At 44.6% G+C, this 25,008-nt stretch overlaps 1 protein-coding gene across 1 annotated transcript; it reads left to right on the top strand.

The window, feature by feature from the left end:
* The first annotated feature begins 7,165 nt into the window (after positions 1 to 7,165).
* BPGM (bisphosphoglycerate mutase) lies at positions 7,166 to 22,695 on the top strand. The gene is made up of 4 exons (XM_071422132.1): positions 7,166 to 7,319; positions 8,332 to 8,424; positions 10,814 to 11,469; positions 19,564 to 22,695. Exons 3-4 carry the CDS (start codon positions 10,869 to 10,871, stop codon positions 19,755 to 19,757), a joined length of 795 nt encoding a protein of 264 aa, XP_071278233.1. The 5' UTR covers positions 7,166 to 7,319; positions 8,332 to 8,424; positions 10,814 to 10,868; the 3' UTR covers positions 19,758 to 22,695.
* The last annotated feature ends 2,313 nt before the right edge of the window (positions 22,696 to 25,008 follow it).

Genomic DNA, 25,008 nt, shown 5'->3' with positions numbered 1-25,008 from the left:
TAGGCATGGTTATCACAGGAATGGGATTTTCCTTTCTCCTATATGCAGACTGTAGGTTTTCCAAAGCTCATCACTTTAGAGAACAGTTGACTACTTTTCTTGCCAAGTAGAGGCTCTTGTTCTCATGGAAAAATATTTTCATGCTTTCTTTCAAGTTTCAGCAGTGAGCCATGTCTGGTTTTGACAAGGAAAAGGACGCTTTGAATGTCCTAAGAGTGGAGGAAGAGACATGTTTTCCATTTGAAAAAACACAAAAGTTTTGAAAAGTGTTGGAAATATTTTCCTCATGTTTGAAAAACAAAACAAAACGAAGCACGCAGTAAAACCAATGAGTTCATCTTGATTAGGAACAACATGAAAAAATACCAGTGTGGGATCTGTACAGTTAGAGCTGAATAGAAATTGCTTTATAACCTGAACTCATACACAACAGGGGAGCCAGATGGTTTTAGCTGACTGAGTTACTCAGGTTTTGTAAATACGAGAGCAGAACCTCATGTGGTGTTTCTCCCGTCACATGGCAGGACCCATGGGCAATCTGAACATTTAGTGGGGATGTGAAAGGTCCAGTGATTGCCACAGAAGTTGGGCTCATTGTCCTTCACTAATCCATGGCTGTGCAGTTACTGCACTCTGTGCTCCAGGTCTGCTCTAGGGTTGGTCAGATGGGCTCCTGCACTCTCAGCATCTGTCATTTCCAGAAGGAATTCAGGATGTGCAGAGAGGTTGTATTTGGGTTGCCCCCAGACGTAGGAAGGAATGATGAATCTGACTCCATGTTCTCAGAAGGCTAATTTATTGTTTTATGGTACTATGTTATATTAAAGAATACTCTACTAAACTATACTAAAGAATACAGAAAGGATATTTAGAGAAGGTTAAAAAGATAATAATGAAAACTTGTGACTCTCTCCAGAGTCCTGACACAGCTTGGCACTGATTGGCCATTGAGTCAAAACAACTCACACCAGAATCCAATGAAACAATCACCTGTGGTTAAACAATCTCCAAACACATTTCACATGTGAGCACTATACAGGAGAAGCAAATGAGATTAGAAATTTGTTTTCCTTTTTCTCCAAGGCTTCTCAGCTTCCCAGGAGGAAAATCTTGGGCGAAGGGATTTTTCAGAAAATGTGAATGTGACAGGGAGGAGGCCATGGCCAAACATTGTTCTACCATGAGGCTTCCAGCAATGGTCTTGGCTGGGGATTCTGCTTGTCCTGCAAGCAGGACCTGTGTGGAGCCCCAGGGGCTGGGAAGGGATGGTGGCCATGTGTGGGCTGCTGCAGAAGCCAGGAAAATCAGGAGAATTGGTTTGGCCTGTGTGTGCTCCCAGCTGTCCCCCCTAAATTACGTGCAACCATAAGAGCAGATAAAGTGGCTTATTCATCTCTACAGTTTCTGTATTTTGAGAAGGGCGAGAAGTCTTGGTCCAACAGCATGGGCCTCATTTGTGGTGTCTTTCAGAGACATTATACCCTTCCCTAAAAAGAATACAGGTTGTTGCCAGATGTATTCTACTTCTGCAAGTTCCTTCTTAAGAAGGGCAGGACCGTAGTGCCCATTTTGTCCCTCACACATCCCTCGTATTGACCTTGGCTCAGTCCCTTGTTTGACACATTACAGATGCAGATGTGTACAGAGAAGAATAAGGACAGCAATACTGAATGTTTAAACACATATACTTGACCCATCCAAAATATTGAATGTTGGATAGTGCTGAAGCAGAAAAGTCTCTTTCTTTGTAAGATAAAAAGGAGATACTGAATTACAGGCAAAATATTTTTTTCCTGGCCCTTCCATGGATAGCTAGATCTGATGACAATATAGAGGAATAGACTAATTCTGTTAGGAAAAGAGTGGAAGTCAGACACAAAATTATTTAGGTGAATGGTTCTCCATGTAAGTAAAACAGATGAAAATTAGAATTGAAAAACGCTGGGAAGTTGGATATTCTGACTCTCCATCATGCATGATTTATTAGTCCTGTCTGACTTTCCACTCATGCTCCTTTTTTGTTAAAGAAATGAGGTGGGGTGGAGGGGGAGGAAGCATGAATTAACTTGTGATACACAGCTATTTATTTAGCAACATAACTCCTAAAGTTTCCTGGGAAACAATCCCGTAAAAGAGAGGCCTGATTTTGTTGCTTTTTACGGTCAGGAGCAGCCCCAGTGAATTCTGAGGAGTTACAGTAAAAGTAGAAGAACAATGTGACTCAATCCTTCTCTTGATATTGTCTAACCATGACACATAGACAGACTTATGTAGGAAGCTCATTTTTGTGCTCCATTCAAAACCAAACTGAGCTTCAGCCAGTCTTGTTTTGTAAACTGCTGTGATGCAAGACAGCCACATACCATGGACAGAAACATAACAAGCACCAGAAAGGTCTTTGTGGTTTGTAGAGAGTTTGTGAGAAAACAAACATCATAAATACAGACAGAGATAACTCTACACACACATCAGAAGGTGAGGTTCATTGTAACATGGAAGTAAAAGACTTTCGAACAATTTTTTTGAGGTGAACCATTCATTTTTCATAGCAAGACATTAATACACATGAACTTGAGTATGTGTGGTGTGTGTTTGTTGTTCTCACCATTCTCTGCAATGACACTGAAGTTCCCATTTTACCCTTTTTGGTTGTATTTGCCCAGATTGTTATGTGCTGTCATCATGCTCTAGTATCAGCACTATCCAGTCTGTTTTCAAAATAACTTATCACGACTAGACACCACCCTGCTGCTTTCTTTTTTTCAAAGCCCTTTAAAATTATCTCTTCCCAGACAGTTCCTTACTGACGTCTGGTGTCTGGAGCACTTTGTTTATCATGGGGGGAAAAAAAGCAGATTAATCACAGGATTTTCTTTGCTTTTGATGCTGCTACAAGAAGTTAATTTGTACAATACTGTGACTAAAAACCAGTGAAATGCTCCAACCCAAAATCTGAAATGTAAACTCTCCCAACCCACAAAGTTTAAAAGTGAACCTTGTAAACCTTCAAATTGTGTCTCTGGCTCTAGAAATAGGAAAACTTTTGATTGTGAGAAAAATTTTTGTTTTCCCAGCCATTGATACCTTGTAAAACTTTTTTTAGAGGCATTTTTTGAAGACTATAACTATATTCATGAGGATTTCTTCAGAACACTGTGTTCCACACACTTTATTGTATGTTCTACGCACCTGCTGTGCTGAGGTGTTTATTTGAAGATGACAATATAATGGTTTTAAGGGCATAGAGAATATAAGCTTTTTTCCCATGCATATGTTCTCAGCTTGGGATATGCAGAAATAAAATAATTTTTTTTTGAATTAGTATTTCAGAAGAACAGACAGAATTCACCTTTTTTACTTCAGAATAACATTACCAGTACCTAGCCATTGGGATTACATAAAAAATTCAGTTCCCACTTCAGGTTTAGAATATGATGCCTCCCAAAGCAGTTTCCCTCCATCTGTTTTGCATATAATGAGGGCTTTTATGTATTTTCTTCCTCCTTCTCAGTAATTCTTTCGGTATTAATGATTCAGAAAAACTTCTGCACTTACTTAAAGACTAAAGCTCTGATTCTGGTGACAAATGCAGAGTGCTTACACGCATCTTTTTTTTTTTAACAGATTTTCCCTCCAAGTAATGCAGTTGGAGAGAGAGAGAGAGAGAAAAGGGAAAAAAGGTAGAATACTTCATTTTCTCTTCACATGGACTTTACACTTCTGGTTTTGATATAAAGAGAAGCTACTGAAGTTGTGTATTGCCTCCATACCCAAACAGGATGAAAGCCCCACTGTGTTAAAACACTAAAGCAGCATTGTATTAATATTAAGCAGGTGTCAAACACTGCCTAAACTAGTAAAACAAAAGGTGCAAAAGGGCCTTTGCTAAGGAGCTTAAATTGCAATTAGGTGGCTGCAAGGTGTGCCTCTGGGCTCTGTCAGGTGCACCCCCAGGTTTGAGGTAATCCTAGGCTGGGTTTAAGATGTGGTGGTGTCATATGTTGACAAATAGGGGGAGGTGTGTGATGAAAAATTCCCCACGCACAGGTGAGCTCGAGCCAAGGAAATGCTGAGAAAGAACCACGTGTGTGGGTACTGCAAGAGGGGTGAGCGGCTCCAGCAGAGAGAGGGGAGCCTGGCACGTCCTTGCCAGGAAAAAGGTTCATTTTCCTTGTGTTACGGGCTGAGGTCAGGTGTGTAGAGGTGTGTGGAGAGATGGATTTAGGCAGGGTCATTTTACAGAGTTGTAATTCTGAATGCTCAGGAGGCAGTAAGGATGTTTTTGTCTTTGTAGTGTGTTAGACTCCCAGAACTTCCTCCGTACAAATTTGTCTGTGAGTGGAAGTGGGCCATCCTCAATTGTGGTGTTATGAGGTGCCCAGGATGAGGTGAGAGATGAGAATTTGACTCCATGTTCTCAGAAAGCATATGATATGATATGATATTATATTCTAAAACTATACTAAAGAAAGATAAAGAATAAATCAGAATGCTTTACAAGAATGATAATGAAAGCTCGTGACTGACTCAGAGTCTGATACAGCTGATGGTGATTGGTCATTAATTAAAAACAATTCACGTGGAACCAATCAAAGACGCATCTGTTGGTGAACCATCTCCAGACCACATTCCCAAGAAATCAGATAATTATTGTTTTCATTCTTTTCTGAGGCCTCTCAGCTTCCCAGGAAAAAAATCCTGGGCAAAGAGGATTTTTCAGAAATTATCATGGTGACAATCAATAGAATAGGAATGTGAGACAATAGCATGGATAGCAGACAGTATCTAGGTCTTCTGTAGGGGAAAAAATGTCAAGTGTTGGAAATGAATGGGCCTGCACCCCAGAAAAAGGTGAGGGAGGATTCCCTGGGCACACATATGGGTGGCAGAGAGAATGGGAATAGGGAGGGTCTAGAAAAGGAGACAAATTCATGCAGTAGGAAAACACACAGGAGAGCTTTCAGAGAGAGGGTTTCAGGGTTACTAAAGAGTGCAAGGACTTGATTATAGAACTTTATTTTGAGCATGAAATTATTAATGAAGACAGATCGTGCATGAAATAGTTGTAAACAAAGAGCTGAGGGTTTTCTGGAAATTAAAATGGGTATGTCTGCAATGCTCTGTGGCAAACACTGGATCTGGCTTTGAACAAAGTAACTATTCTGTAAGAGACTACCAAGGGCATAATCAGTGAAGAACGCTCCTGTTTGTCACTGTTTTAATCAATCATTAATCAGCCTTTCTTCTTCCCAGTTCTGTTTTCTTCTGCTTCTGCCTTGCTCAGCTCCAGGCCTTTATTCAGAGTTGCACTGGTGCCTTGGCAGAAGTTTGTGCATTGAGGAAGGGAGTTTCCTGGACTCATTCTGCCACAAACATTCCAGCTAAATGCAACAGCCTGGAAGGGCTCCAGAGCAGAGACCCTGAAAAACACAACCCAGCTGGTGTGAGAGATAATAGCTGCCAAGTGAGGGTAGCTGTCTGCAAGAAGTCACGCACAGGGATGTGGCTTGGACTCTACTGTCCTTGGATTTTTTGAAATGTGAATCAAAGTCATTAGGCTGCTTTTGCCATGCTAATGAAATGGTCTTGCCTAAGACTGAAGGAGACAAAAATCTGTATTTAATGGCCATAGAGGTCCTGGATTGGGGCATGGGTTACTGTCTACTCACTCACAACTGCATATTGGCATAGAATGTTTCTTTCTGTTAATTGTATTCTTACAGTGCTGATATTCAAGAAAAGACATTTTTTCCCTCTATCTCTAGGAACTTTGCCTCTTTTCCTTACAAAGTCAATAGACCAGTTTGCCTGAAGGCATGGTGACTGCAGGTGTGTGGTTGGGCGCACCTGGATGTGGATATGGAACCATTTCTCTTCACCAGCTTGAGCTGATGTGTGGCAAATTAAACTCTTCCACACTGTGAACTTGAGCATTGCTTCAATTACACAGGCTGGACTGGGTTAATGCTCTAGACAAACCTGACAGAAATGAAAGGTAGCTGTTAATATTCAAGTTGGTGGATGAGGTGAAAAGGATTTTATGTGTAACTGTTAAGAAAAATGCACAGCCAGTCAAAATATTCTGCAGAAGCAGCAGGTTTTATTGTGGTTCTGTGGTGAAGTCAGGAACAGCTCTATCAAGAAAGGCATTGAAAGTATTTTCCCTGAGATGCAGAATGCTTTCTGGAGCTTCCCAAATAAATGAGGAACAAAGTGCAGCAGCCACCAAAGAGATGCAGATGCTGCTCACCAGCAGCCTGGCCACTCTTAGCACACAGTGCTGTGAGCCCAGCAAAGCAGGTTTCATCTGGATTAGCCTTCTTTCCCACTGACATCTTAGCATCTAGATAGCCCTATAAATCTAAAGTTAGACACCATTTCTCCTCACAGCACACTAGAGACATTATTTTAACACCTCTGCCCCAAATTTTCTTAAATTTACTCCTGTCACTTTTTCCTATCAGAATCTGAACCCCGCATCTTTTATTTTCATGCACTATCTTTTTAACTTATTAAAAAGGGAAGATCACCTCTGTTCCCTGTAGGGAAGGATGACAGAGCACATTTGGTGTACATCCAGTTTGCGGCCCTCTGAGCTTTACCTTGCGTCTGTTCAGGGGTAAGCATTTAGAGAAGAAAATGTGACTGATGTGGTATGAAAGATGTGCCCTGCTTATTTTTAGAAATAAAATCAGACCTATGGCAATAGAAGGACACTGCCTTCCTACACTACTTCCTTCTTGTTTTGAACCAGAGCTGCTCCATCTACTTGTTTTTATTTACTTCAGATTAGGATTATAGCCTACGGGAATGAGGGAGCTACATGATCCTTACGAAAACTCACGTCTGTTTTTTTTTGGTTTTTTTTTTTTTGGCTACTGATTTCATTATGAGTAATTAGAATTTGGCCCCTTGCTTTTCTCCAAAACATGAAGGTCCTAGAGTGGTTTCGGGAGGTTTGGACGCCTCCCGTCGTGCTCTGCGTGCCCGGACGGGCGGGGGTACCCAGCATCCCTGCGGGAATCCCTGGCACACGGACCCGCTCCGGGGGCCGGGCTCGGAGGGGCGCGATGGCCGCGGTGTCCCCGAGCCCCGCCGGGCACGGCAGCACCGGCCTCGGCCCGCCCCGGGCACCGCGTCACCGCCCCGCGCCGCGCCCATTGGCTGAGCCGGCTGCCCGTCCGCCCGACCGGCCAATCAGCACGCGCCGCTCTCGCGGGCGCGGAGGCGCCGCGGCCGCAATAAGACGCGCGGTCCGCCCCTGGCCCGGCCCGGCCGCGGCTCCGGCGCTCCCCGTGAGGCGGCGCGGCGTCAGCCCGGTAATTCCCGGGGGCTCGGGGTCGGGCAGGGGAGCGGCCCTGGGTTCAGGGGGGGTTTCCTCTGCGGGGCTGTTCCGGCGCTCCAGGGAGGGATGGTGGTGATGTCCCCCGGGCGAGGGGGCGGTGGCCGCGGGGCACCGTGGCCGTGTGTGCCCGTGGCCGCGTCCCTGCGAGCCCGTGGCCGTGTCCGTGTTTGTGTGGCCGTGGCCGTGTCTGTGTTTGTTTGCGCGGGTCCCGGAGGTGCTGCCCTGCTTGTGGCCGAGCCCCCGTGCTCGGGGAGGGCTGGGACACGCAGGTGCTCCGCTCAGGGACGCCTTAGGAAAGGGATGAGCTCGTCCCGGCTGGAGCAGGAGCCCTAGAAGTGGCCGCCTCTGGTGTTAGACCTTAAAGCTGTGCTTGGCCCAGAGATTCGCCGGTGTGAGATGTTATCCTGAGCACTGTGCGCTGCTCTGCTGAGCTGAGCTGGGGCTCTGGGTTTCTGTTCTCTCGTAGAATAAGCCGTAGAAGGGTTTGGGTTGGAAGGGTCCTTAAAGGCCATCTAGTTCCACCCCCGTGCCATGGGCAGGGACACCTTCCACTAGACCATGTTGCTCAAGACTCCAACCAGCCTGGCCTTGAACACCTTTAGCGATGGGGCACCCACAGCGTCTCTGGACAGCCTATTCCAGTGCCTCTGTGCTGGCTCCAGGTCTGCTGTCGGTATCTTCCGTGGTCCCCCAGAGCTTTTGGTAGATTTCTGCACACTAAACCTACGGTAATTGCAGTGTAAACAAATCTTGGGGAGCAAATGATGTCCCCGGGCATGTGGGAGAGCAGAAATTTTCCCTTGATGGAAATACAGGAGCTGTGCGTTGGCATCTTTTTGGGAGAAGGCATTTGGTAGCTTTTCCAGCCCATACAAGTGGTGTGTGCTCTATTTTTTCAGCAGCTTTGAGAGCAAACGGTGGCTGGCATGGCCATTTGCACTTGTGGGCTCTTTCTGTGAGCACTGGTGTTTATTCTTTCCCTGCAGGTAACCAGCCAGGAGTTTGTGCTGGCCTCTGTATAAAGCAGCTCTTGAGCCTGTGCTGGGATTTGTGTAGGTTGTTCCTTTGCTGTAGGAAAGGTGAGTAGGATTATTTCCATGTGTTGCTCTAAGGCTTTCTAGTTTAAATGCTTCCAGAAGTGGACTGATATTCAAACAACACTGTGACTTGGTAGTTCTTTCTAAATTTGAGAACTGTGCTTCTGCCTAATGTTTTATATAAGTGAACTGGAATTTATGACACCCAGATACTATTTGGTCTCTGTGTAAGTGTATCTCTTATAGTAACTAAATTTTCTATTGCTTTTGGTTAAAATGCCAACTAAACTTTGGCAAAGAGGTGCATCACCCCTATTGTTGGGTCTTAATTTGGTTTTGTAGATTATGTAATCTATTCCTGTGGATAACAGAATCAATTAATCTGAATAAAGAAGTATTTGCAGAGATAGAGCTTTCTTTGCAGCTATTTTATGTGTAGTAGCTCATGCTGTGAACACACTGCAATTTTTTAATTGTATTTGTGGTATGTTGAGTAAGGATCAGTTGCTTTAGGTGGAAATGCTGTCAAATACTTGTTTTTGTTATAAATCTAGGATCTTACAGGGTGCAGCTTAGTGTTGGATCTGATGTGACACCTGAATCCTAGCAATAACTGATTTCTTTGCTTAAAGTGCAGCTGATTATGGGGACTGGAAAAAATGGACCATGCAGGGGATTTTGTCTGAGACGTTTCTTGCCCTACACAAATCTCAGCCTGCCTTCACATGAAATGAGACTTTCTTTTGTATTTTTCAGCTGTCTGTTGGGTTTCAAACAATACCTCCTGATATTCTGTAAGAATGTCAGGCCTCAAAGGCTTTTTAATCCTGAGCTGTGCCATTAGGCAGAAATCAGCACTGGGGGGGGTTTGCAGAGTGCCCTTGTGTGATGTAGACTCTGTCTTAATGTAAGATTAGAGGAGGACTAAGCTGCTGTTACAAGCAAGATCAGATTCCTGAGTCTGTTAATGAATTCAACTTTTCTAGACCCTTTTTTTTTGAAAGCCTGTTAAAATGAATGCTGGTATTGTGCTGGGAGTTTCCCAAAACCCAGAATGCATGGGCCTACCCCATCCTGCTGACCTAATTCAGGGTCACAGAGCGCCTGAATTTGAGACTCTTGGAGTGTGACTGAAGCAGCTCCAACTGATTTGAGATGAGGGGAGCTCCTTCAGTGTGTCATGGAAATCCAGCCCCAGGTTGGGAGTGCAGAAATCAAAGCTCAGTCTCCCACTGCCCATGGTTTTGAGAGCACTTAATATTCATCTGAGGTACAGCAGTCCCCCAGTGCAGAGGGTTGTATTTTTATATTTTTTCCCCTGCTCTGTCCATTGCTATCCAGCCTTGTCTCAGGTCAGAGGGATCAAGTGGGGTTTTCAGGGTTGCAGTCCTGTGTTAGATGGGTCTTTCAGGCATCCCATTGTCTGCTAGCAGATCTTGGCCCACCTTGGCAGACCCTTGGGTGTGTGGTCAAAAGGTATCTACCATTGAAGACAATCCAGAGGTGGTGTTGCTTGAAAGAAAAAAGAGAAAGGTGCTGTTTGACCTTATGAATGTGTGGCTGTCTGACTTAATGAGGACAGCAAACAGGCTTTTTGTGCTCACTCCAAAAGTAAAAACATTAATCCTGCTGCCTAAGAATCTGGCATTGTAATTCACAGACAGCAGAGGAGAAATAGACTTGAAAGTCAGGAAGAGGATGGGATAATCTGTGAGGTCACTTGGGGATTCAGTGAAATGAGGACTCACTGGCTGTACATTGCATCCCAGAGTATCTGTGTTGTCACACTTGAGTGTGGAGGAATGATGGAGGAGGTGGCCTGGGGAAAAAAGTCAAGCATAGACTGGCATAATTAACAGGACAGGATGGGGGATATGAGGAAATTATGCAGAGTGTGACTGTGTTGACACCTCCTTTGAGAAAAGCTGATAAAGTTTTGTGTGTTGCCAGTTGCAGTGCTGTGGTCCCACTCTGCAGTTCCTCTGGCTGAGGGCCACAGCTGCTCTCCGTGCCTGCATTCCCTCGGAGCAGAGAGGATCTGGACAGGCCTGGTGGGCTCCAGCTGCATGGGGCACCTCAGAGTTCCCCAGTGAGGGAGATCTGCTGCTCTGTGAGCCTGGGATACTGAGTGAGGCTCTGTTTAAGTACTTGAGGGAAACTGTAGGCTGGAACAGCTTGTACAAATCTGCTCCTAATCAATGGTTTTAGTAGGCTAGTTGCAACAAGCTGGGTGAAGGGTGGCACTTTCCTTGCCACATGAGGTCTCCTGGTTTGGAATTCCTCCCACTCTCAGTTGTAAAATCACACTCAGCAGACACTGTTGCTTTGCTTGTTTTGATTCTGATAGTTGTTTACTTTTCACTGCCTTATTGCTACTTGTACTGCATTATCTGTGGGATGTTTGATGTGTCTGTCTCGTGTCTCTGTCCAGATGTGTCGCTGTTAGATGCCAGACCAGCTGCCCTCTGTGCCAAGCTGCAGCCAAAATGGCAAAGTACAGGCTCGTTCTCCTGAGACATGGGGAAGGAGCCTGGACCAAGGAGAATCGCTTCTGCAGCTGGGTGGACCAGAAGCTGAGCAGTGATGGCATAAAGGAAGCTCAGAACTGTGGCAAGCACCTCAAAGCCCTGGGCTTCGAGTTTGACCTCGTCTTCACCTCTGTGCTGAGCCGCTCCATCCAGACTGCCTGGCTGATCCTGCAGGAGATGGGCCAGGAGTGGGTCCCCATCCAGAGCTCCTGGAGGCTGAACGAGCGTCACTATGGAGCCCTGATTGGGCTCAACAGGGCAGAGATGGCTCTGAACCACGGTGAGGAGCAAGTGAAGATCTGGAGGAGGAGCTACGATGTCACCCCACCCCCCATCTCTGAATCTCACCCCTACTACGCCGAGATCTACAATGACCGTCGCTACAAATGCAGTGATGTCTCTCAGGAGAACCTCCCAAAGGCTGAAAGTCTCAAAGATGTGCTTGATAGACTCCTTCCCTACTGGAACGAAAAGATAGTGCCAGAACTGAAAAGTGGCAAAATGATTCTTATCTCTGCTCACGGCAACAGCAGCAGGGCGTTGCTGAAGCACGTGGAAGGTAAGGGCCTTTGTTTTAGCCTTCCCCTCTCCTCCTTGCTCAATGCCTTGGAGCTTTGTGTGTTGTTCTGTAGTGTATATTACTTACCTGGGCAAGGTAAGAGTGTCTGTGGTCTCCAAGGAGGGGGTAGAAAGTTGGTCAAGGAAGCAAACTGGGAGATGTGGAAAGGGGAGAGTATAGTGATCCCCCAGTCAGGGAATAATGTGCTCTGACTCCATAATTCAGGAGGCTGAACAATTGCTTCATTAAGCTATACTATATCACACTAATGCTATACCAAAGAGACACTGTACTAAAGAAAAACCCATGACTGTCTGAGACAGGACACAGCTCTGACCCAACTGGCCAAGGAAGCAAAACAACCTTCACCAGTGTCCAGTACCCAAATCACTTTGGGTAAACAATCTCCCTAACACATTCCACACGTGCAAAACAACAGGAGCAGCAAGTAGAGATAAGAATGATTTTCTCTTCTTCCCTGAGCTTCTCACTGCCTTCCCCAGGAAAAGTCCTGGGAGAGAGTTGTGCCTGCTGCTCTCTGTGGAGAGAGCTGTGGCCACAGGGAGAGAATTCCTTAGGAATTCCTTAGAGAATTCCTTCCACAGGGAGAGAATTCCTTAGGAAAGGGCCAGATGCTTTCATTTTATTTCTCATTGTTCATTTAAAACTACTGTATTCAAACAAAATTTTTGATTGGTTTAGATAGACAAAAACTCTGCAGGATCACATTATTTTTGGGGTTTTTTTCAGCTGCTTTGTCAGGTTTGTGATAATCATCTTTAATTAAAAAAGCATTGCTGTAACACAGCAGAATAAAAGTGCCTGGCTTGGGTTGTGGAAGATGTTGTTACTTCAATGGGTCACCCTGATAATTTTTACTGAAAAAGTTATGTGACAAAGTTCTGCAGAGAATAGGCACTTGCTAAAGCTTGTGCAAATACTGCAGTATATCCCAATATAGAAAATGCATCCCAATAAACAGCCAAGTTGGTAGCTTAGCATAAGATTGTTGATTTACCACAGAATGGTTTGTGTTGGGAGAGATCTTTTAAAGGCCATCTAGTCCAGTCCCTGTGCAATGATCAGGGACATTTTCAGCTAGATCAGGTCCTGTTCAGGCTGGACTGGAATGTTTCCAGGAATGGGATATCTGCTGCTTCTTTGGGCAGCACGTTGCAGTGTTTTACCAGCTTCATCATAGAAACTTTCTTCTGTATATCTAGTCTGAAAGGATCTTCTTTTAGTTTAAAACCATCATCCCTTGTCCTATTGCAACAGGCCCTGCTAAAAAGTCTGTTTCCATCTTTCTTAGAGGTCTTTCTGGAACCTTCTCTTCTCCAAGCTGAACAGTCCCAGCTCAGTCTTTCCTCACAGGAGATGTGCTCCATCCCTCTGCTCATTTTTGTGGCTCTCTTCTGGTCCTGCTCCAACAAGTCTTACCTGGGCTGAAAATCCCAGAACTGGTCTTGAAAATGATTTATTTTTGGCTTTATGATAAAAACCATCCTTTTTGCTGTTAGAGTCTTTCCTCCCTTCCTCTTTCATCTCCTGACTTCTAGGCTCTCCTAAACTATATTAATTAATTATTAATCATCCTCGAACTATATTAATTTCTTTGTGGGTAGAGCAGAATTCAGTGGTTATATATGTGTGAAGGCAGCCTGCTACAGTTGTAGTTACAAATATGCACAGACTGGATTGTGTCCACTCAGGGTTTTGTTTTTTTTTTTTAGTTTTAAAATCCTGTGTTTTGTGGCTCTGCCTGCTGATTACTTTTTGCATTTGGCCATGCTGGAACAGTCAGGACATGAGGAGTCTGAAGGCTGTGAAATGAGCAGGTGCAAATGGCTTCTGAGACTGGAGAGGCTGTGAATCCTGGGGTGCAGATCATGGATGAAGGAGGAAGGGCTGGTTCAGTCAGTTCCATGATGTGGTCAGAGTGGTTGTCCACACTGTGTGAAATGATAAAGGAAGTAGGGGAAAGGGGATCTGGGGACTTCCCTGCCTCCCAAGAACTGAACCAGCTCCATGAAACCATGCTGGCCAAGCCCTTTGGGGGTGAAATGGTGACAGCTGAGTGTAGGTTCCAGCAGAGATCCTGGGCCACCTTCTGTGCCCAGAAGGTGAGACTGCAACAGGGGCTGGCAGCCTCAGGGAGTGGGAAGGGTTGCTTTGGAGTTAGCATAGCTCACTTGGATTTCTTGCTGCACTGAGATCAGGGAGGAGCAGTGCTGCAGAACCTTGGGACAATTGCCAACTCTGTGTAACTCTTCCAGGACTGCCCATACTCAAGGTGTAATAGAGTTGTCCTTTGTCTTGCAGTATACTTTCACCCTCCCAGCACGTGCTTACATAGGGAAATGTGAACTTACATAGGGAAATGTGAACTTACATAGGGAAATGTGAACTTACAAAGGGAAATGTGAGCAGTCCTTGGCAGAGGATCTGGTGAGCTACCCCAGCTCCCACACAGGAACTACTGGCAGGTACCTGCTTGGCTCTCCTGCCCTTTAGGTAGTGGAGAATGGATTTCTGAAGAGCTGGCCTGAAGGGTAGCATGGACAGAGCTTTGAGACCCCCGGTATTACAATCTACCTTTGTTGTTTATTTTCCCTTTTTTTTTTTTTTTTTTTTTTTTTTCCCTTGGCCTAAATCTAGTTGGATCTAAGACATTCCTTGTCTGCATTGCTGACTGGCTCCCTTTCTCTGCTGGAAGGTTGTGAGTTGCTCTGGAACCCTGCTAGAGTTGGACCTCATTCAGCTGTGCTTAAACTTTGCCAGTCTACTGTATTTATAGCACCCACTGTGTGAGATGGGCTGTGTTTTTGTGGATTTTTCTTTTTTATAAGATTAGTGTGTCCTGCACTTCAATGGAGTTTTCTAAGCCTCTCCAGCTTAGCTGGAACTATTTTTCTTCTTTTTTTTTTTCTTCTTTTTTTTTGGCATTTTGATAACTAGGTTCTGAATGCCTCAAGCAGCAATCTTGTATGGCTGCTTGGATGTCTTACTCATGGTGTTAACTTGATCTTGGAAGATGTAGATCAAACTTTAAATGGCAGAAAATAGGAATGTTTTCATTCATCTGGATCTGGTGAAACAATACTAATTGTTTTAGTGTCAATTTGATTTTTTTTTTTCCTAAAAGACTACAGAGTATCCCTTGAAGTTACTATTTCAAGGAGGTATTTTCTTGAAGCAGGACTGCAATTCTCTGAATCTGTGTTTTCCTTGTTCTGAGTAATTGGTAAAGAGCTGGAACTGTAGTTCTGCTTTCTACTTGCATGGAGCAACAGTATCATGCTCAAAAGGCTTTGATTGTGGGTTTGGATTTTGTTCTTGTTTTCTCATTGCACAGAGTGGGCCTCATTAAGATGTATGAAATGTCTGTAGAATATGTCACGCTAAATGAGCATTCTGGATGCACAGGATCTATTTGCAGGTGTTTTTTCTCAATTCTTTGGGGGAGGATAGTTTTCTCTTTATCTAATAACCAGTGCTTCATATTGAACCCTTTTGATAGTGTTTCTTTATGAAGATATTAATGTAATACTTGTGACCACCTTGCCCAAGTGCTGACTGGAGACCAAGTCCAATGGACTGATTTATCAGGAAGGACTGGTGGGCTGTCTCAACATTTCTTTCTTCCCAGCCATTTAACCCTGGGCACTGGTATCAGGTACCTCAAAACAAGGTTTGTGGAATGCCTGATTCTAGAATTTCCAGTAGTATTCCAATAATTTACATGCTGGAGCTGGTGTGGATTGTGTTGAGGCCTTCTTAATAAGATTATTTCACTGATTTTGCTGCTTATCCTTCTTCAGGAAATACTGCTTATGTGAGTGTGGTGTTGTGAGTGCAGCTGCAGGAAACAGCTTGAGATCTAAAACTCAGTGGTCTTGAAATGAGATGGTCTGGCTCTCCCTGACATTTCCCCCAGTCTTTGATCAGTGCTTCTGCTGCTTATTTCTTGTGAGCTTGCTGGGCCTCTTTACAAATGACCTTGGCCTGTGTTTTGGCCACTGCTGCTCCCACAGCATCAGGAATGTCTCTCCAACATTATCCCCTACAGGGCTGGGGTTGGGCAAGCTCTTGGGAGGGGACATAGCCAGGAGAGCTGACCCAAACTGACCAGAGGGATATTCCTTAGCCTTTATGATGTCTGCTCAGCAGGGAAAGCTGAGAGAAGGGAGGGAAGGGCATTTGTGATGGCATTGAAGCACTAGCTCTGCACACTGAAGCTCTGATTAGTGGCAAGTGATTGGATTGCCTGCTGATGGGAAGCAGAGAATAAATCCTTTGTTTTCCTTTGCTTCAGTGCTTGGCCTCTACTTGTGTTTTAGTGAACTGCCTTTATCTTGACCCACAAGTTATTTTTGCATCTTTTCTCCCCACCCATTGAGCTGAGGATGGGAGTGATAGAGCAGCTTGGTGAGCACCTGGTGTCCAGCCACACCACCAACCCACCACAGTTCTTTTTTGGTGCCCCACTGTGGTCCCCTGCCACTAAAGCTTGGCTGTGCAAACCTAATACAGACAGAAAGTCTTGGCAGACATGAGTGGAACAAATGTAAATTATATACCACAGCCATGGCTGTAGCCCACCCTTCTTTCTTGCCTTAAAATTTGCACAGCAAGGTGCAAATCTGTCAGATCAAAAGCCAGATTCTAACACTGTGCTTGTTTCCCTCCTCTGCCCTGTTGAAGTTAGATCTTCTGTCAGCCTGCAGGGAGGGCAGAAAGTGGCTCTGAATATTTACATTACTAGGCTAAAGGTTTGGTGTTTTCATTAAGCATATGGGATGCTATGACCTGATTTAGAACTCAATTAAAAAGCACTAGTATTAAACAAACTTTTGTGGCTCAATTGATGCATTTGATCTTGTGTATGATCTTTTATTGGATGAATCATCTGGGCACGCAGAGAGGAGGGTGTTGTTATTCTCAACAGCTCTTGTGGGTTTTGGGTTCCTCTGACCATAAGAATAGGAGGGAGGAACTTGGTAAGAACAGGTGAGAGGGAAGGGGAAGCTGAACCAGCCCCTCTGAAAATGCTGTAGTGCTCAAAATCAGTGGGGTTTGTCTCTGTAGGACATTTGCAAGGTCCAAATATTTGAAAACACTCCATGGGCTACCACATGAAGGTGATTTCTTAAGCTTGCCCAGAGATATTTCCAATTTGTGTGTTTGGTTACCCAGTTTGGTTAAATGGAGGATAAGTGAGCTGGGCAGGAATTCTGAATGTGATTTTGGAAGGTCTCTTTTCTAAAAGGTGCTGTACCAAGTTACTGTAGTGCTCCTGTGCCTGACTGCTCCCTGCTGTACAGGTGAGGAGCAGAGTAGGTGTCAGGTCACTCAGGTGTCCTGGGAACAGAGCAGGGCAGATGGCCACTTGAGGAGTGCAGCTGCCTAGGCAGCATTTCATCTGGACTCCTCAGGAAGTCATCCTGAGTAAGTACTGAAGTCAGTAATGTCTGTGGGTTCTCACAACTATAAATATGTAGGACCTGGTTTTTAAACCTCCTTGGGTAAAAACTGCTTCCAGCAGCTCAGTATTTCAACAGTGCTGAGACCCGGGCTTTGGCATTAAACTGAAGGGAAGCATGTTGCTTCTTCTGTGGTCTTATTTACCATTGCACCTTGGAGTCAGCAGTTGAGGTCTTGCCCTGATTTCACCCTTCTTCCCTGTGCCATGGGCTGGGTTGTGACTCAGGCAGGCTCAGATGGAGCTCAGGAAAAGGTCAGCTGGTTCTGGTTACAGCACATGGAGTAACTGGATAGCAGTCAGCTCACACTGCAGCCATTGCTGCTGCAAGGTGTGATCCCTTTGCTGTCCAAGGTGTGTCCTTTGCTGGCTGGGGAGTGTTCTGGTGAGCTCTTCTGCAACCAAAGAGCTTGTGTGACCAGCCTGCTCAGCTTCTTGCTTCCTGAAAAACAGAAATGCTACACACAGCAACAGGCACTGTTGTTTCTTTAGGGTTTTCATCTGACTTCAGCTTGTGTTTCCAGACTTCTGGCTGTGGGGCTGCACTTCTCTATGAGGAAAACTCCTGAGGAGAAAACCATCATGTTTGCTGCTCTGTGTTTATCCTAGGCTGCACTGTTTTGCTTTGTAAATCAATACTAGTTGACATTGTGGTCACTCCGTGTTCTGTAAAAACAGTAAAATCCATTTCTGAATCCGTGTAGCTACAGCTAGTTTTGTTTAATCCATCTCCAGAGGAAACTTTTAAATATCATGTCTCCTGACCACATTATGTGGTTAGCCTAAACTCTCCTGCATGACTTCATCTGCTGTGTATGTATTTGAATGGTTTAGTCTGGGAGACTGAACTTAGGAGGTGGTCAGAACACTTCCTAGGCATGGATTCTCTGGGAATACACATGGAGATGTGGGTGTTGTTAAAATCTAATGCTTCAGAATCCTTGGAATAAGAGCTCAGGCAGCTTGGCTGCTTCTTTTGCAAACCAAGTCCTTGAGAACAGTGCTTGTGCCTGGTGAATGGATGCAGTATTTTTCCCATCTATTTCTGCACCATTTTTAAATTCGAGGTATTCTTTGAGGTTTTTTCCCCTGTAGGTCTGATTCTGTGGCCTACACCAGGTGAATTACTTGTCCCTTGTATGCAAGAAGTGCTTGAGCTGTCTGAGTGTGACTTGTTTCAATGGACTGATGCTCAGTATGTAACAAGGTGTAAGTTCTTTGCCAAGGTTTGTTTCTGGTGCTCCATGCCCTTCTGGAACTTGGGGCTCACCCAAGTGCTGAGCATAAAGCAAGAATAGGGCACTGCAAAAGTTGGGTGCTGGTGCAGTCTCTGGGCAGGGGCACATGATCCTCACCTCATGAGCAATTCTGGTTTTTCTGGCCTGTTGTCACCCCACTGCTGCTGAGTTGTTTGACTCGTGTGTTTTCCTGTTAATGTGATGGCTCTGCTTTTCTACTTAATGTGCAAATCTCTGGTAAATTTACACCCCTGTGTTCTCAGGACCATCTGTTTTGTCAGCTGCTCAAGGAGGATGTTTGCTTGGTGCACCTTGGTCTGGTTCATATGGTGTCATCACTTCAGAAGCTCGTGGTGTGCATTTTCTGAGTGAATTACCCAAATCTGCCCTGCTTCACAACAGCAGGCTGCTGCTGGGACCTCAGTGCTTCCAAAAAGGGGGGGAAAAGGAAATCTTGACATTCCCACTGACTCCAGCTTTCTTTTGCCTGATTTTTTTTTTTTTTTGAGGGATAATATCTTTGCAGTCACTCCTTTTAATGCAATTATTTAGACTTTGTGTGGAAACTTTACTAGGATGTTTGGTCTTGAAATTCACTTGGAGGCTTTGGATGTGTGTTTGATATAAAAATAACCAGCAATTTCATTGAGATGAGAGCCCAGAGTATTTTAATTACATGTCTGCATAACATAAATATTATTTTCCAGGTACACATTCCTTTAGTTAAGTGGGGAAAAAAGAGGAATGCTCCAAGTACAAGTTGACTTTCTGCTTCCTTTTTCTTCCCCTCATTTGAAAATGAAAATGAATATCTTGTATGTAGGAATTCTGAGAACAGTACTGTGGACTTGGTTGTGAGAAATCAGATGTGGGCAAAGAGTGATTCTCACACAAGTAGAATTAAATACTGATTTTTGTGACAGTTTGTGTGATAGGAGTTGCCCAAAAAATTTAAGAGAAAAGCTAACCTTGTTACCCTGCCTCTTTAAGAGTCTATATGGGCTGTGTAGCAGAGGTTGTTTCATGTTGGAGTAGCATGTGTGGGATCCCATCTTTGAGTTGGGAAATGATGGAGGGGAGCCTATTGTACTCCATGTCCTGAATTAAAGGAACAGTGTAGTCTCCTGGGCAATCTCTTCCTGTTTATTTCACATGTGTAGGCTTAACAAGTGAAGAAATGTCTTCACCTTGATGGGAATTCTCTCTTTCAGCTGTTCCTAAAGGACTAGCTGGGAATTGACCCTTGAGTGGCTGGTGGTGTCCATGGAGGCTGGAAGGTGTCCTTGGCTGTTTTGAGACTGGGTAACCTCAGAAATAAGGCAGGAGGCAGTGAGGAAGCTGGAGGTGTAACTCTGTTTTGTTTTTCTTTGGCAGGCATCTCTGACGAGGACATCATCAACGTCACCCTCCCCACTGGTGTGCCCATACTTCTTGAACTTGATGAGAATTTGCACCCTCTGGGCCCTCACCAGTTTCTGGGTGATCAAGAAGCTATCCAAGCTGCCATCAAAAAAGTGGAAGATCAAGGGAAAGTGAAATCTGCTGAGAAGTTAAATCCCACTGTCTAACGCAGCTGTGTTCAGTGTGGTAGTGAGTGATGATGTATGTATGACTGCTAGGTTGCACTGTGTGAATGTCTCAATTTCAAGCACTAAATACTTGGAAGGGACAATTGTTGAGTCTCAGGTTGGTAGTTTACCCCTCTGCCTTTTCAAAAACTGGAATTTAGATTGCAGTGTGGTTTTTGATACTGGAAAAGGAGGAGATGATTCAGGTAAAGGAAACTGGCAGGGCTGCCTGCCCCAGATCCACCACTGAGGATGGCCCAGTGGAGAAATAAAGGGATGTGATATTGGTGTCAACAACAATCAGTCCTGGTCTGTTAAGGAGAAAAGCACCAGCTTACTGGACTAATTTAGTCCAGGATGTTATAGGCATTAAAACTGTCACTGATAAAAATGTCACTGTTACCAACTAGGATTTTTCTGTGTCACAGTAGCTGTGTCAGTTTGTTCTCAGTGGATTTCCACCTTCAGCTGGACAACTCTCTGCCTTTGTTATTTTGAGTCTTCTGTGGCCAGTTCATGGTCCAGAGAATTTTGTAGAGATGTTCTGACTACTAGTTATCATAGTTATCTTTTTTTACACTCTATTTGGTTTTTAAGGAATGCAGATGGAATCCCTTTGCCTCCACCATCTTTGCAAAGCCTAGCATCACTGCATTTTGCTGGCTTGCAGTAATAGGATTTAAGTCAGACTTTAGTCCACAAAAGAAGCACAAAGGTTTTCTTCTGCTCAATTTTTAAATTATGTAGCTCCTAGTGAGGGACCTGAATACTTTTGAAACACTTTGGTAAGGTGTACCAGAGGTTTCATCACCCCTTAGTCAGTTGATAAATAATTCCTGCTCACCTCAGCAAAAGTGACATAGGAAAAACCACTCTAAGCTTTCCTGAGTTGAAAAGGTATCTTGATAAATGTGTTCCACAGTAACATTAATGTGGCGTTATCTGTATCCAGTTCTCTGAAGGGCTGGGAGAGATGCACAAGTGCTGCTGGATGCAGTTCCTTCAGCCATCCTGCTGGTAAGGAAAGCTATTCTGCCATGCCTGAAAGAGTCTCCTGTGAGCCTCTCCTCACAATCACAGCTTCATTCCTGCTGGGTGTTTGGCACTGGATCTGACCAGTTAACCCTGGCTGGATGCAGTGTAGCAGCTGTGGCAGCCTGGTGTCCTCTCAATGTACACAAGCACCAGGGTAATTCCACTTCTGAAGACTTGCTCTTAATCTTACCTGCAGATATGAAACTGATAAAAAGTTTACACCTGACCCAATGTGCCAACACCTGAGCATCTGAGTCTGACCTTGGATATCAACATGGGGGACACCTGTGTGTGTGCTGCTTGAGCTGAATATGTTCTCAGCATGGCCCAGCTACAAATCTCAGTATTGATGGGAATTTCCTTGGTATGAGGATAAAGTTGTGAAATCCTGGAGGAGCTGCAAGCTCTGTAGCTTGCTTTGTAAGTGTGAGAGGATGATTTTTTCTTTTGAAGAGAGCAGTGTGACAGTGTGGTGTGCCTCTGACAGTCTTGCTGACGTGTGGAGCAAGACTTTGCAGGTCTGATGCCAGCTCACATTAGAGTAGCACATACTCTATAAAAGACTTCTTGCTAGAAGGTAGTTTCTCATGCATGAGTGGTGCTTGGGCTTCTCTTTGGTTTTGTTTTTGTAGCCCTTGCAGTAGAAACAAAGTTACATGTTTCTCTTTTTAAACATAAAGCTGGTAGGTTTCATCTTTCTTTGTACAAGAGACATATTTCAGTGTTTTTTGGTTGTTATGGTTTTTTTCCCCTCTGAAATGCTACTAGCAGCTTCTCTGCTACTTGATTTGATACTGGCTTAGTTTCTGGGGTTTTAGTTTCTGTGCTTAGAGTAACTCTGACTCTTAGTTGATAGTTTCCAAGTGAGTGTTACAGTGTTAGCATGCTGATCAGCAAAAGTTCACCTGTGAAAACCCTGGGAAGGGTCACTGGCACTCAAGTGAGTAAATTCTTCCCCAAACATTAAATAATGTGTGAAGCTTAATATCAATTAAATGTTACTGTAGGCTTGTAAACAGAGCCACCTGTTGCCAGTGGGAGCTGTCTGCATCCAGGTGTGTGAGCACACAGGCCACGTCCACATCCCTTTGGCACTGTGGAATTGGAATGTAGAATGCTTCAGGATGTGACATGCAGCTGCAATATCCTTGGAAATGAACCCAGCTGAGCTGGGAGACAGGCTCTCTCCTCCCCTTAGAATCCATCATCTCTTCTGTGGTTGGAGAGGGGAATGGAAAGGTGGATGAGGGAGTTTAGGGAGCATTAATTGCAGCTGAAATCACCCTTTGAGTCATGGCCAGGAAGAAGAGAATAGCAGTGTGATGTTTGCAGGAGGTGCTGTTTCTGCAGTGCTGCTTGAGATGTGAACAGTGACAGTGCTCTGGGAAGCTTGACTTTGTTTGCTTGGATTGTGGCTCCACAGTGATGACAGGATTTTATGTGCACATCTGGCAGCAATAACACCTTGCAAAAGTATCAAATGGAACCAACTGGGGATTTCATTCTGCTCTTTAGGATTATTTTAATGCTTTGCAATTCCAAGTAACCTTTTATTTAAAATCCTGATTCATAAGCCATGTCTACTGAAGAACAGACACCAAGTTCCAAGGTGTCAGACACCAAGACCTTCAGGCATAGCTACATCAGAGGGAGAAATGAGAATCTTGCTGTAGAGATCAGTGATTGGGAAGCAATTTTTCCTTATGTTTGAGTGTGCCTTAAAGTCCTATAAGGTAAATGGTGTTTTTAACATAATGGATGTGGTTGATTTGGTTTGTTTATGCATTTTTAACGTGTGGTTCAGTAGCAGTAATAGCTCTAGATCCTCTTGAAAACCTTTGTAAATATGGTGGAGCTGGCAGGTTCTTTTTAACTCAATAAATTCACCTCAAATAGAATTTAATTTGGCTTCAGTCTTTTTTTTTTCCTTCTACTCCTATCCCCTTTGTTTCCTTTTCAGGGCTGATAAGTAAATAAAACTGACCTTCAGGATTCCAAAACTTCTCAAACAGTTGTTTATCACAGATCATGCAGTAAATTGGGTTAAAATAGTGCTGGAGCCAACACTTCCTTGTGTTTACATGTCAAGAAGCTCTGCTGGAGGGAATACATACCCCTCCAAAACCGTGGGGGCATTTCCTTAGGGACTTTACTTCCAGAACAGTGCATCTAAACAAATGCTTACTGATTCCCATGCTTGCTTTTCCTTTTAGTAAGAAGCATTACTGTTTGATGTGTGTTTAAAGCTGTGGCTTCTGGAGACAAAGCCAACCCCTTCACTCTTCAAAGCACTCTGGTGCCAAGCAGAGTTGGAACTCCAAGGACAAGCACATGGAGGCTGCAGGCCTGCTTCTTACTGCTGACCTTCACACAGAAAGCCTTGGATGCTGGGATAATGGGAGGCTGTATAAAAGTACTAAGAAAAGTTAGACATGCAGATAGAAGTGGGGAACACCCAGCTGTGGGGCTTTAAAAGCATACTGAAGAAAGAGACTTTTTAGAACTTGGTTTTGTGATTGTGTTGAGTGGGGAATGGAACAGATCTGTCTGAGCCATTTGTGTACTGATGCTTATAATAATGTGGCACTGCTGCCAACCATTGAAAATTTTATTGGTATTTTATAGTGTATTCTCTCCCTTTGCCCATCACTTTTTGTACTTTGCTGTGGTAGCACCTCACATTGTTCCAGAGCCATCTCCACTGTTTCTTGTGTTGGGAAGAGACCATCTGAAGAGCAGCTTGGTTTCAGTCTGCCATACTTTTGTGCCAGGGCCTTTGCTATGAGCCTGCTCTGCACAGCCTGAGGAGAGACTGACTCTACCTAGTCACATTTTCAAAATTTCAACTTTGCTTTTCTTCTTTTTCTTACCTTTTTTTTTTTTTTTTTTTTAGTTTTAGTTAGTGGAGAGTGCTCATTCTCAAAGTTCACAATAAATGATATTTGCCTTATCTGTTTTCTCTGCAGCTCCTCAGCCTTGCATTCCCATGGGCAGGAGAGGAAGTTGACATGACAACCCTGCTGTTCAAGGAAGCTCAGAGCTGTGGTGGGAACTCTCTAATGATTCAAATAGAGGGTGCAGAAGGGTTTGGACTCTCCCTTTGACAGTTGTGCTGAGCAGGTGTTGCTGCCTCTTCTTGTGTTAGGTGGCCAGAGGCTCTGGGTGTGGGTGATGGAAGAGGCAAGTGCAGTTTAGCCCAGAGAGCAGGATGGCTGTGCCATGGCACTCCTCAGCCCTTGTTACCCAGCAGCTGTTCCAGCCTTGGGGCTGTTCCAGCAGAATTGAGCAGCCAGGTTTTGTCCCCACAATGCAGAAAAAAAGGGAGCAGGGGAGGAGGCTCCCTGTCCTTGCTGTTCCCATTCTGCTGGCAGAGCAGGGGAGGGCAGCAGACACCAGACTAAGGCTGTGCTGTGCTGTGCTGTCCCTCCCAGGGCAATGAAGTGGCCTGGAGATGACTTCTGCTGGCCCTTCTGAAAAGGAGGGGCATTGACCCACAGCTCAGTTGGAGGAGGCAATGTAGATGATCCTTGTGGGTGCCTCCCAGCTCAGATTATTCTGTGCTTGTTGCTGTGGTGCTGCAATTACTCCTATCAGGCTCCAGAAAGCAGTTTTGGCCCTAGTGGGACCCCAGCACTACAAAAGCTGTCTGCAAGCATTATTGCCTCATTAACAGAGCCATGTTCCTCCTCAGGTGTGTCCTAGCTCCCCCTCAGCACAGCACCTGAGTATTTCCTCATCTTTGGTCTGGTACTTGCAAGAAATTTTGGAAAAGGAATTCTCTCTCCCAGGAAAGCAGTGTGAATCCAGAGGCAGCAAATACTGTCAATTTGGGCTGCTCTTGGCCTCAGAGGAGCCAGGCACTACTTTGCTGCCGTCTTCCAGCTTGGTCATACCTGCCCATGAGGAGCAAATGGCACAACTGAATACACTCTTCAGTGGAACTGCCTGTTTCTTGCGGTAAAAGCCTTTTTTTTTCTCCTTGTTCCTGGTGATAATCTAGCAGAAGAGCTGGAAAGTAGGAATGTGCATGTGCTATTAATCCCTTAACCTAGGCTGGGGATGCCTTGGTGTTAATTAACTCCCAGTGCATCCTGCTTTCCTGACAGGCACGTGCCAGGCTCTCAGTAACTCCTGTGATTAAAGCTGAGCTAGACTTCTAAGAGCTGTGGTTCTTCAGCTGTTCCTGAACTGTTTTTTTTCCAGAATCTCTATGGAA

Source organism: Agelaius tricolor, unplaced genomic scaffold (genome assembly GCF_023055355.1).
Source record: "Agelaius tricolor isolate 1412-34295 unplaced genomic scaffold, bAgeTri1.0.p SCAF_3, whole genome shotgun sequence".
In the NCBI taxonomy this organism is placed as follows: domain Eukaryota; kingdom Metazoa; phylum Chordata; class Aves; order Passeriformes; family Icteridae; genus Agelaius; species Agelaius tricolor.
The sequence above is the reverse complement of the archived record's forward strand: the minus strand, read 5'-3'. Positions and strand labels throughout refer to the sequence as shown.

What these genes read in the sequence shown, in the direction of transcription:
- BPGM (XM_071422132.1), top strand. Translation starts at nt 10,869, where the DNA reads ATGGCAAAGTACAGGCTCGTTCTCCTGAGACATGGGGAAGGAGCCTGG. An exon ending in GTTGCTGAAGCACGTGGAAG is followed by an intron (nt 11,470 to 19,563) that starts GTAAGGGCCTTT and finishes TTTCTTTGGCAG; the next exon opens with GCATCTCTGACGAGGACATC.